This window comes from Mus caroli, unplaced genomic scaffold (genome assembly GCF_978045245.1).
Source record: "Mus caroli unplaced genomic scaffold, Mus_caroli_1 scaffold_3, whole genome shotgun sequence".
NCBI lineage: Eukaryota > Metazoa > Chordata > Mammalia > Rodentia > Muridae > Mus > Mus caroli.
In genome coordinates, this window is record NW_028227258.1 from 82,574,908 (window position 1) to 82,588,149 (window position 13,242).

The following is a 13,242-nucleotide window of genomic DNA, read 5'->3' on the forward strand; positions in this document are numbered from 1 at the left end:
CGCCCCCACTGCCGCCCTCACCCTCAGCCTCACCATCACCCTCGCCCTCACCCTCATCCTTTCCTGGCTTGGATGGTTTGTTTTGATACTGACTATTCAAATGGGTATGAAGTTGTGTATCGTGGTGGAAAAGGAAAGCCATCTTTTTTCCTTTTAAATTCTGTGTACATGGATGGTTTGCTTGCATGTGTGTCTGTGCCCCATGTACACTGAGTGCCCGAGAGTGTCAGAAAACAGTATCAAATCCCCTAGACTCTCAAGGCAAGGTGGAAGTCCTCATCCACATGAACTACCATGTGCATGCAGAGAATCAAAACCAGGACCTCTGGAAGAGCAAGCAGCAAATGCTTTCAACCACTGAGCCATCTCTCCAGCCCAGGGAACACTTTTTTTTTTTTAAGAGACTTTCAAAGTTCCATGCATCCATCCACATCCTTACAAGCAGCCTCTTATAAATAAGTGTATCTGAAGCTTGCATGAACCAATGATTCCCTGCCTGCATCTCATTCTTCCCATTTGCCTTAGGTTTTCTTTGTTCCAGTTGTATTTCATTCTTGCCTGGGAGGGGATGGGGTGGTGCACTGGTGGGACATGGCAAGCATGGAAGTCAAATTTGTCACCTCAGTTTTCTCTCTCCAATATGTGGGTCCTGGGGATTTAACTCAGGTCACTATGTTTTGGAGTAAGCACATTGTCCTGCTGAGCCATCTCACCAGTCCTATTTATTTAGCATCTTATCCTACCTGTCTTGCTCCACCTCCTCACTACCCCATTCTTGATCGTTACCCAACAAATCTGTTTCTACCATCTTTATAGTCTGTGGTTTCAAAGTGTGAGATTCAGTCTTCCTCATCGGAGACACTTCTTAACTGCGCCTCCTTTTTTTCCCCTCCGTCACCCTGTAGTCCTCAGTTCCCAATCTTTACAGATCAGGTGCCTTCTGCAAATGAGTAACCATGTGTTGTACACGACCCTCTGGGTTTTTCATGTCACCTAATTACCTTTTCACACCCTGTCTGCCTCTCCGGATTCAATGTCCTTCGACAAATAGGCTGATACACTTGCTAAAACTACCCCATTTGTTAATCCTCTGTCGGGGATATAACAAAATCCTTGTGATAATTAACTTATAAAGAGGAAAGGTCTTGGCTCTCCCTTTTGATGTCTGCCTGTGATTGGCTGACTCCATGACTCTGAGCCTGTGATAAGGCAGCCCAAGGGGGTGGGAACTCATAGCAGAACACTCGCCCACCTCATGGCTGTAAAGTAAGGAAGAGAAAGACATCATTTAAGAACACCACAGAAAAGGTCATCCCAAATGACCTGAAGAGACACACAGGGTCCTACTCCCTAAAGGTCCTCAGCCACTCCCAATAGTGCCCGCTGGGGACAAAGCCTTTGAGTGACTGATCACAGGATGATACCTATCTAGAAGACAGCAGAGTAGGTCACTAAAACGTAGACCAATTCATTAGCTAACTGTGGGAAATTTAAAGCTAGAAATGACATAATAAATGATAAGGGCCCTTAGAAGTTCAAAGGCAGGAAGTGATATGTGGTGAACGTGGTATAGGAGAAGCAATGGCTGGAGTTACTACCCTTCTTGTAAAACATCAAAAATAATAAACTCACTGCTGTTATGTCTCCTTTCCAGGTACCTCAGTCATAACAGAATAACCTTCCTAAAGCCAGGAGTTTTTGAAGATCTCCACAGACTGGAATGGCTGTACGTTTCATTTGTGTGGCATTTCCTTATACTGGTTTTTAAGGTTCTGAAAATGCCCACATAACTCTGTTGTCTTGTTGCTGACAGGATAATTGAAGACAATCACCTCAGTCGAATTTCCCCACTCACATTTTACGGGCTAAATTCTCTTATTCTCTTGTAAGTACTCAGTTAAAACTAACAGGGATGTGAGATGGCTCAGTGAGAGAAGGCGATTGCCACCAAGCCTGACAACCTGAGTTCAATCCCCAGGACCTACATGGTAGAAAGATCCACTCCTGCAACTCTACATACAAACTGTAGCATACTGTATTACATACACACACAAACACACAGACACACCAATAAATAAGCAAATTGATATAATAAAAAATTTAAAGTATTCCAACTGAAGAGACAGAAATAAAACATCAAAAGCTTAAGCATAGTAACATTAATTTATAATTATTAAAGCCTGAAAGAAGCTTTCTCCACTAAACCACCTTGAGCATATTCTCTAAGGCCATGTAAAGGTCTGCCTGGTTGGTGACCAGACCTGAGCACAGGCTACCACTGCACTGTACTGATGTGTACTTAAGCACTTGCCCTCCTGTGCAGCAGCTTCAGCAAAGGAAAAGCCTCCTACACAGGTCACCTCATTTGCCCAGCCTGCTGTGGATGGGCACATGCTTTTGTTCAGAGACTAATGTTACTGTTCCCTGAGGGGAAAACCGATGTATGTAAAAATGTTCTTACTACCAAAGCACTTCAGTACTGCAGGGTGTGCCCAGAAAAAGTGGTGGGAAAGACTTGTTTGTAGCAGGGGCTTCTCGAAGTTTCTGAACAGTAACGATAACACTGTGTTTGCCTGGAGACATAAAAGAACCAGAAAATGTGATTTTTCATGGTTTCTTTCCTTTTTAGAGTGCTGATGAATAATGCCCTTACCCGTTTGCCTGACAAACCCCTCTGTCAGCACATGCCCCGCCTGCACTGGCTGTAAGTCAATCTCCCTCGCCCTGTCTTTCTGTTTGTCTGTCTGTCTATCCACCTATCCACCCATATATCCACCTATGTGTCTATCTATTTATCTATCTATTCACCAATCCATCTATCCATCTATCTCTTATCTACCATCTACTTATCCATCCATCTATCCACCCATCCATCTACCTATCCATCTATCAATCTATTTATCTATCTGCTACATTTTCTGAATTTGCCTAACTCATATTGGACACCAAGGGTCTTCTGTGCCAGGTAACTAGTGTATCAAGTTTCTTTGCATTGTTTTATTATTGTATTTTTATATTAAATACCCTCATTGGCCAACGTCTCTAAACTTTCACCAAAATGCAATACCTGAAAGAGAACAGTATTTTGGAATCTGGAAGAAGGAAGCGGGAGGGGGACGTTCCGTGGTCTGTGTCACACTTCCTTTTCCCTCTGTCAATCACTCACCTATTAAGCTGATGCAGAAAGCTACATTGTTTAGTTTTATCCCTAAATTCTGAGTGATGAGAATGTATTGATTAGCACTAATCATGATACAATGGGGCTGAGGGATGTTTTGAGAAAGTTCCTTACTTGTTCTGTGTAATATGTTGACACCGTGGCTTTGCATAGTAGTAAGTATCATTCCATGAGTTAGCATTCAGTCAATCAGTAAATATGCCTGTTACGGGTTTGGCCTGGTATGGTGGCTCACACCTATAACCTCAGGAGGCTAAAGCAAGAGGCTGAGGAAGAAGGATCACTAGAAATTCAAGGTAACCAGGGGTACAGAGTGAGGTCCTGGTTTGTTTGTTTGTTTTTTTTTTTTCTAAAGAAATGACCAAAATTACTATTGAAAAGTTCAATCAACAAACTGCCTACCGGAATGAAGAAAACTCCCTTTACCTCCTGTTTTGTAAGAAATTTTCAAAAGTTGACTGTTTTGTATCCAAATTTACAGCAAAGTAGACATGCTGAGTAATAAACTCATGAAGATAATGAGAAACTTAGTAACTAAACACAATCGAGCAGTGCTTACAGAAGCGATCAACAGTTAACATTGTGTGCACTGTGTGGCTGGAGAGACAGCTTGATGGTTGAGTGCTAACTTAGTGCAAAGGATCCTGGGTTGAATCCTAAGCACCCAAAAAGAAAAATGTGAATCGAGACTATTTTTTAAACAAGATTTCACTATGTAGCCCAGGCTGGCCTTAAACTCACTCGCAGGTATCCTCCTGTCCCATTCTCCCTACTGCTGAGATTACAGGTGGGAGCTGCGGCATGCAATTTTAATAGAGTATACTTTGATTTGCCATAGAACACTGCCACCTGGTGGTACGCTCATGAATAACCATTAGCAATAAGATGAAAGGAACAGGGCCAGACCAAAAGCCTGAACCGAGACAACTAACTAACTAACGAAGCAGTTCTCTTAGCGTTTAGCAGCCACTTTCATAGAATGAAGAACTCTTCCTCCAGAAGAGCGGTCTGCTGTTCATTCTACAGCCTGACTTCAAATACGCTCCTCTTATGCTGCTCTCCATTGTAAACATACCTTCTCCAGGAGTAAACATAACCTTCTCCAATGTATTCAGTGTTTAGATCCCTTAATTCTTGATCTTCCCAATCTTTCGGATATATTTTACTCTGTCAATGTCGACTAAAGTGTAGTTCCCAAAGCAAGGCCGACAGTGTCCTTGGTGCTGACAAGACACTGGCTTTTCTCTAGAGCTTTGCAAGTTTTCCGTGGAGGTTTTAGTAGCTCTCCCACACTTTTACCCTGCACGAGTCACTGTTGCTTCTGAGCAACTTCATGCCATCTGGCAACCATTAAACTAAGTATGTGATACCCTTAGACCTAAGGGCAGTGTTCAGGGCAGGATATCCTTGTGCTCTGCAAAGTTCTACCATACCCCTACTGCTGGGGTCAAAGGAGAGGTGCAATGTAGAACAATTCTAGCTGAGAATGTAGCTCAGTAGTAAGGCATCAGTCTACTATGGGCAAAGCCTTGCACTTGGTCGCCAGCAGTGGGAGAAATAAAAGTCAACTTCTGATGCTGTGAAGAGACTCCGTGTGTGTGATGTCAGCTCCACACAGCACAGGCACTCCAGGGGAATGTCTAGGCAGCTCCCCAGATTGAAGTGAAGAACAAGAGATGCTTGCCTGAAAGAACAGATACGATGGCTAACAGCAATGGCAGGCTGTTAGGAATCTTTTCTAGGACTACTTGAGTTGAGGAGACAGGAACTAAATATTCTCTCAGGGAGACTATCACAAAATAAATAAATAAATAAATAAATAAAATAACCACAACTGTCAAAATGCAGAAAACAACTGATCATGGTGTGCCCAGCCCCAACACAGCTTCCACACCCATGGCACTAAAAGAACATATCACAAGGGGAGAGTGCAGAAAGAGTGCCAAAACTAAAAGGACCAACCGTGGGACTGTGTCTGCCAGAAGAGAGGCAAAGCTATACTCTCAATCCCACAACATTATGGCCACCTAGACAACACTCAAACAATGATATCACTAATAAACACACTAAGGCCAAAGGAGAAACTTTCACTGGGTCCCACGCCTAGAGAAGTACAGGCAACTAGTGACTTCTAAGAGAGGGACAATTAGTCTTCTCCAGTGACGAACAACTAATTGGTTATCCAATAGCAAGTAGGCAGCTCTGAAATTTTATACATACACACACACACATATATGTGTGTGTGTATATATATATATATACATGTACATATATAATTTATTGAATATATATATTCAGAAGATTGTATTTATATTTATGCATGTATATGTGTGCATATGTAGCAGTAAAAATCAAAGAAAAAGAAGCCAGCAGTTTGACCAGAACTAAGGAAAAATGGAAGAGATTAGAGGGAGAAAGGAAATGGGAATATGATAAACCTCATATCATTTTAACTATTGCTACAGATGACAGGCAATAATACTACATGTATACAGCATAGATATATATAGTATATATGTATATTCAGCTGCTATACAAACCATTGTAAACAGAATGTAAAGAGACGATGTTTTATTTGGTAGCAAATAATTCCTAGCCAATTTATTTTTGTCTATGAATTTAATTTGTGTTCCATTTTTATGTTGTAGGGACTTTGAAGGCAACCGTATCCATAATTTAAGAAATTTGACTTTTATTTCCTGCAATAATTTAACTGTATTGTAAGTACTATCTTTTTTAAGGTAATGTTGACCTTCCCAAACCAAATGAATCCTTTATGTGAAACTTGGATGGATAGATAATAGACAGATAGATGATAAACAGGTAGTGAAAATATCTATATGTAATGAAACTATATATATATATATGTGTGTGTGTGTGTGTGTGTGTGTGTATACATATATATATACATATATGAAACAATCAGTGAAAAAAGAGAATATGGATCTGGGAAAAATCAAGAAGGGGTATGAGGAAGGAAAGGGAAGGGAGAAGTGATGTAATTCTAATCTCAAGAATAAAAAAAAAAATCAGTACTTTAATCCTAGTACTCCAGAGGCAAAGGCATATATATCTCTAAGAGTTTGAGGCTCGCCTGATCTACATAGTGATTCCCAAGCCAGCCAGATGTAGATAGATAGATAGATAGATAGATAGATAGATAGATAGATAGATAGATAGATAGATCTTGTTAAATATAAATATATAACCCGCTCCTAAATATAACCTGCTCAATCTATGTAGTCTTACCTATATGTATGTTCTCAGGAATAACCATTCGCATTGACTTTTAAACTTCTATACAGAAAAAAAAAAATCATTTGGGTTTCTCCCTGTAGGTGTCTATGGTTTAGGTCCAGAGTTACTGGGAGAAGGTGGCAATGTTTTGTAGTGATGGACAGAGTTAAATATGTAGAGCTAGCTAGCACAAGGCTACTTGAAGACATGTCACATAGCATTTAAATATCTGCAACGAGTACATTAGACCTCAAGGGAAGAAAATAGATGCCCATTTCTCACTTATACTGTGATAAAGCGCCCTGACAAAGAGCAACTTAGTGGACAAAACATTTATTCTAGCGTACAATTCCAGGTTATAGTTCATCATGACAGAGAATTCATAGTGGCAGGACTTATTAAGGCAGCTTGCCCCATCACCTCCTTGATCTAGAGCAGAGAAAAATAATATTTGTGTGCTTAATCTTCTGCTAGATCTCTCTACTTCTATGCAGTCCTGGGCTCCAAGGAAATGATGCTGCCCACTCTCAGGCTAGGTCTTCTTATATTAATTAAGGCAATTGTGATGGTTTGAAAATGGTCCAGAGAGCAGCACGATTTGGAGTTGCAGCCTTGTTGGAGGGTATGGCCTTGGAGTAGGTGTGCGGCTGTGGATGTGGGCTTTAAGACCCCCATCCTAGCTGCCTGGAAGCCAGTCATCTCCTAGCTGTCTTCAGAACAAGAGGCAGAACTCTCAGCCCCTCTTGCACCATACCTGCCTGGATGCTGCCATGTTCCTTCCTGCTTTGCTGATAATGGACTGAATCTGTGAACCTGTAAGCCAACCCCAATTAAATGTCGTCCTTATAAGAGTTGTTTTAGTCATGGTGCCTGTTCACAGCAATAAAACCCTAGGTGACTTCATCCTAACTCCATGCACTAGCAAATGAGAGGTCTGTGGTGCATGGAGCGTTTTGTTAGATAGATACACCCTTCAGACTGAGAAGGCAAGTCTGAAATGCCTGTGCTCATAGCTGCAAGACACTCAGTTTTTGTTCTGAAGAGGTCTTTCTTCTTTTCTAATCACAGATTTGAATTACATTTTCATATAGCCCCTATTAAAAGATTTGAGAAATTTAAGAATGAACTCAGACTGAAGCTAGGCATGGTGGCACACATCTGTAGTTGCAACACTCAAGAGGTTGACACAGAAAGATCGTGAGTTTGAGGCCAGAAAGGGCTGCATAGTTGAGACTGGGCTTCCTAAATAAATAAACTGTATATTAATCAATCATACTATTCAAAATATCCTAATATGAGAATGTACTCTATATTCATGATTTTTATGTTATCTTTCAAGAGTTACATTTAGTAGTCATATTATAATTATGTCCACATGTTAACATGTTTTTTTTTTAATTTTCAGGGTAATGAGGAAGAACAAAATCAATTACTTAAATGAACATGCATTTACACACCTCCAGAAACTAGATGAATTGTAAGTCTAACTAAATATGCATTAAGAATGTTCTTTTCCAGTTTTACTTCGTATTAGTTACACATATAATATTTATTATATTAATTAAAAATATTAATTTCCCTTTTCCAAACAGTATATGGGCCCATGGGTCACAGAACAATTCAGATAGCTTACAAAAGTAAATACAAAATAAAATATGAAACAAATATTTGAGATAAGTTAGATAAAGAAAACATAGCTTTGGGGACTTTTGGGATAGCATTGGAAATGTAATTGAGGAAAATACATAATAAAAAAAATGTGGGAAAAAAAAGAAAACATAGCTTTGAACAAAGAATAAAACCAGGGTAAGGTTAATAAATAAAATGCATCCTACAATGTTCTGTTTTATTGCTCCAAAGAGGCAGGGTACCCACAGGTTGCTTTTTCCTCCTGCCTGACCCCTGGAGGCGGGTGGGAGAAGTCACTTTTCCTGTTGTAACTCACAATCTCCTAATTCAAGCTCACTGAGACCTTTTCTTGTTTAAAAGAAGCTAGAGCCTCTCTCATGTCAACACTTCACAGACAATGCTGCTGAAAGCCCTTTATAGCTCCAAGGTGACATCATGTTAGGTTCCCCCTCTGCACACATATGTCCCGCCCAGGAGACTATGAGCCTGTGCATCTCTGTGAAACTTGAACCTCAAATTGCATGTTTTGAGGTAACTGTAAGAAACCCGGACAAAAGAAAAACTGGGGCTTCAAATTGTGTCCTTACTCTAACAGAAAAGGAGGAAGGAGGAAGAGAAAGGATGAAATATGGAATAGAACTTAAAAGATGGAGAGAGAAGATTTTTTAGACCCATTCTGGCTTTGAGTACATTGTAGTGTTGAGGATGTCCTTGAACTTCTGACCTTCCTGCTTCCACTTCCCAAATGTTTGCATTAGGGATATGTACTACCATCCCTGGCTCATGATAGAACAGGTTTTATTTCACTCCCTCTTCTAAAGCCTCTTGACTTCATGCATGTGGAGGCAGAGCTCAGGAGTAGGGCACACATTGAGCAGGATCAAGGCTGTGAGTTCAATCCCCACACTAGGGAGATAGCTCTTCTCTTGGTATTTAACCCAACTCCCCAAAGGCACTATTGGAAAGTTGTAAATGGTTTTTAAATGGCTCTTCTACCAATGAATGAAGTCTTCAAACAACAATGTGACATGTTTGCAATTGTCTCCCTAGGGATTTAGGCAGTAATAAGATTGAAAATCTTCCACCGAACATATTTAAGGATCTGAAGGAGCTGTCACAATTGTAAGACATTAACTTACCTCTTCATTTCTTTATCTTATTTTTCAACTGTGGTAAACTATACATAGCATTTGGGTTATCCATCTGTTTCTATATCACTGGATTACATCAAGATCTTCCACATTCCTGTTCAACTCTCACCTGCATCCACCTCCATAGATTTTTTTTTTTTACTTAGTACATATATGAAGCCCTATAACCATCAAGCACGAATGCCACATCCATCCAGCCCCAGTCCTGCAACCACCATCCTTCTTGCTCTGTGTCCATAGTTGCTATTTTGTGATGGGCTTGTTTCTCTTACCATACCAACAAGGTACATCAATATTGTAGTATGTGTCAGAATTCTATTTGCTCTTAAAGTCTGGATAATAAAACCTCATACACTGTGTGCAGTCATCCTCCAGCCCATGGGCACTTGGATTGCTTCCACCTTTTGGCTAGTTTGCATAATGCTGTTATGAACACATGTGCCCGTTCATGTCTGGATGTCCACCTTCAGTTATTTGGGTTCTATGTTCCTTCTTAACTCACAGCAACCTTTAAGTTTACCTAATGAAGGCATCATAAATCAGAACTATTCACTTTAAAGCTCATTTACTATTAATATTCTCTCCACCACTGTAAATTAGGAACCACTGTACTGTAGAGTATCTGCTTTGTACTGTTGAGTTTTGATGGCTGTCTGGGAGCTGCAGGCCGAGAGAAGATCTTAGAGGAACTCCCCTTTTCACTTATCCCTTTATACCTCCCTTTCTCAATAGTGCTGTATCAAGACAGTAATACTGTATTCAGGGGTGAATAATGCATATTAGGCAAAGCCCTCTACCACTAAACCATACAACCACCCTTAAAGTATGGCTTCCATTAGAGGTACATTGCTTTTACACTGTTGTAAAGCAAAAAAAATCCTGAACCAGAGACCCAGAAATTAGGTGACTGGGTCACACGGTAGTTCTAGCTTTGCTCTGTTTCACTGTGTTTCCCACCAGAGCTGTGCCATTGTACCTCTCTCTCGCTGCACAGGGCTCCAGGTTCCACCATCTTCCAACACCTGTTGTTTTCATTTCTCTGGCTCACAGTCACCTTAGCTGAGAATCCTTGAGGATCGGATTTTCACTGCTCTGCAAACAGTGGTGTTGAGGATTTTTTCCCACATGTTTAGTCACTTACCTGTCTTCCGAGGGAAAAGCTACTCACGTGCTTCATTCGTTTTTATGTGATCTCCTTTTGCAGTTGTTGAGTTTTAATTCTTTACGTATCCTGTGTTTCCTACAGACAGTCCTATGTCCTACAGAGATCTCACATGTGTTTTCCTCTCTGTGATGAGTGACATTTCCTTAATTTTAATACACTGCCACTCTTCTATCATTTACTTTCTTGTCTAAACTTTCAGCTTCATATCTAAGACACTGTCAGATCCACTCAATGGAATTCTCTTCTATTTCGATAGCATTACCTTTAGGTGCATCCTTTTGGAGTAAGCCTGGGTACATGGTCCAGTAAGGGTCTAATTCTATTCTTTCGCACTAGGTTATCCAATTTTCCCAACACTGTTTTTTTTTTTTTTTAATGTCCTTTCCTTGTTGAATGCCTTTGACACCTATGTCAAAAGTTATCTGATTATGTCTGAGTCAGGTTGTCTGTGGACTCTATAGTTGATCCCTTTGGTCTACCCAGCTGTAGATTACTGTGGGAACCCTAATGCTGTTCTTTTTTTCCAATACTGCTTTTGCTATTTGGGCACCTTTGATGTCTTATATAAATTCGTAAACTTTAATATGGACTGAGTTTTCCAATGCCATGAACAAGAATATCTTTCCCTTTATTGCTGTTGATCTAGTTCATCTCCTGCTACTATAATAAAATACAGCAGCCTGCCTAATTTATAACCAATAGAATTTTATGTGGCTACCTGTTCTTGAAGTTAAGAAGTTCAAAAGTCAAGGCCAAATCTAGGAACATACAATGTCATCCTCAGCTATTCTCTGTCTCTAATAAATAAATTAGTAATTTTTTCTGATGAATACTGATTCTGAGATTGCTTTATCTATCTGTTAACCATTTGTGTGTCTTCTTTTAGGCAATATCTACTCATGTTCTTTGTCTGTTTCTTTATCAGATTATTTGTCTTTTCCTATTGCATTTAGTTCCCTATATTTTTTTAGATATTAATCCATCCTCAATGGATGCTCTGCAGGGGTAGGGATGTGGCTCAGTGGTGGAGTGCATGTTTACCACAGTGTGTGCAGAACAAAACTAGAGGAAGAGAGAGAAAAATGAGAGAGTGCCTTGCAAGTCGTTTTTCTATGCTGTAGTCTCCTCCTTTCATGGTGTGAAGAAGTTTTTGGGGTTGATGTGGTCCTCTCTGGCTCTTGCTGCTTTTACTGTTTATGTTTTGGAAATCACATCCAAAGGAAATCACTGCCAGGCCAGTTTCATGGAGGTCTTCCTCTATGGTCTCAGGGCTTACATTTAAATTTTCAATATACTTTGAGTTGTACTACATTTTTTTAGTAAATGTCTCAAATTGATTCAAAGTCAACAAATATATTCTCTTTCCCCAAACAATTTTTAGGAATGACTTATGGCTGTCTTTTTTTTAACTCAGGAATATTTCTTATAACCCAATCCAGAAAATTGAAGTAAATCAATTCGATTATCTTGCCAAACTCAAGTCTCTGTAAGTATATGCTTGTACAGTTTTACTTCAATACTAATAGCATACATGCTCTTGTATCTTTTAATTATGTTTTATTTCAAGCTCCACAAAAATATATGAGTTCTTGATGGACTATAGACATATAGAATTGCTCCTATATCATGTCAACAAACTAAAAATTAAATGATAATGAGCCTCTACATCTCTCTGTGACACCAAGATTAAGATACCAAATTGTGCACTTATGTTCTCTGAATGTATGGGGCATACTCATTGCTCCATTAGTTCTGGGTAGTTGAGATTTACTATAAGTATCTCTCCTAGCTTGTTATAATAGAACATTGCTGTAATAAAACACTGACCAAAATAAACTTGGGGAGAAAAGGGTTTATCTGGCCTATGGGTTACAATCCATCATTGAGAAAAGCCAAAGCAGGAACTCGAGGCTTGAAGCAGAAACCATGGAGGAATGCTGCTTACTGGCTTGCAAGCTATCCGACGTCAATCATTAATCAAGAAAATGCACCACAGATACGCCCACTAGCCAAAACAATGGAGGCTGTTTCCACAACTGAGATTCCCTCTTCCCAAGTGTGTCAAGATGACAACAAAGATTACCCTCAAATGCAATTTTCTAGACTATGTTAATCATGACTCCCAACACACACACACAAGCACACACACCAAAAGCTCTGTTAATGTCTAATTGTCTTTAAAAGATAAGCCTCAGTTCATCTTATCTAACTATTCTACAGTAAAATAGCTCTTTATTAGATAAAAAGTATGACTTACAAGGCATTGGAAAAATTAAAGATGTCCAGAATATAATGTATATGCACTTATTCTACAAACATTTATTGACTTGTTAGCATGCATTAGGTATTGTATCATGAACCGTGAAGATTTTTTTTAAGGATATACATGGCTACGAGCCAAGGAAGTGTCTAGAGAGGCTGAGACTGAGTATCTCACTTAGAACAATGTTAACTAAAGGCACATTGCTACATTGTCTTTCACAAAAATAATTGCTTTACTATGCTGTGGCTAACATATGTGCTTTTGACTATTACTTGGTATTTTTAGCAGCCTTGAAGGAATAGAAATTTCAAATATCCAACAAAGGATGTTTAGACCGCTCATAAATCTCTCTCACATGTAAGTAGATGTCTTCTTGTTGTTCACCTTGATTTTAATTTTTATGTCCCCATATAACATATATATATATATTAAATATAAATAAAGTATTAACAATTTCTATTACTTTATCTCTGTATGGTTAGTATTTGTGCCCCTCTTCCAGATTGTATGTTGCAATCCTAACCCCAAAGTGATGGTATTATTAAAAGGTGAAGCCTGGAAAAGCTGATTAGCTCATGAGGGCAGATCCTTCATGAAGCATCAGTATCCCTTTTAAAGA

General features: G+C 39.4%; 1 protein-coding gene across 2 annotated transcripts in view; it reads left to right on the forward strand.

The window, feature by feature from the left end:
* The window catches only part of Rxfp1 (relaxin family peptide receptor 1), a 114,694-nt gene that overhangs the window by 87,026 nt on the left and 14,426 nt on the right, over window positions 1–13,242 (forward strand). For both annotated transcript variants that reach the window (XM_021158615.3, XM_029475590.2), the window contains exons 7-14: window positions 1,655–1,726; window positions 1,814–1,885; window positions 2,630–2,704; window positions 5,827–5,898; window positions 7,821–7,892; window positions 9,095–9,166; window positions 11,775–11,846; window positions 12,909–12,980. In XM_021158615.3, the coding sequence (XP_021014274.2) occupies window positions 1,655–1,726; window positions 1,814–1,885; window positions 2,630–2,704; window positions 5,827–5,898; window positions 7,821–7,892; window positions 9,095–9,166; window positions 11,775–11,846; window positions 12,909–12,980 (579 nt within the window). The remainder of the gene's footprint in view (window positions 1–1,654; window positions 1,727–1,813; window positions 1,886–2,629; window positions 2,705–5,826; window positions 5,899–7,820; window positions 7,893–9,094; window positions 9,167–11,774; window positions 11,847–12,908; window positions 12,981–13,242) is intronic.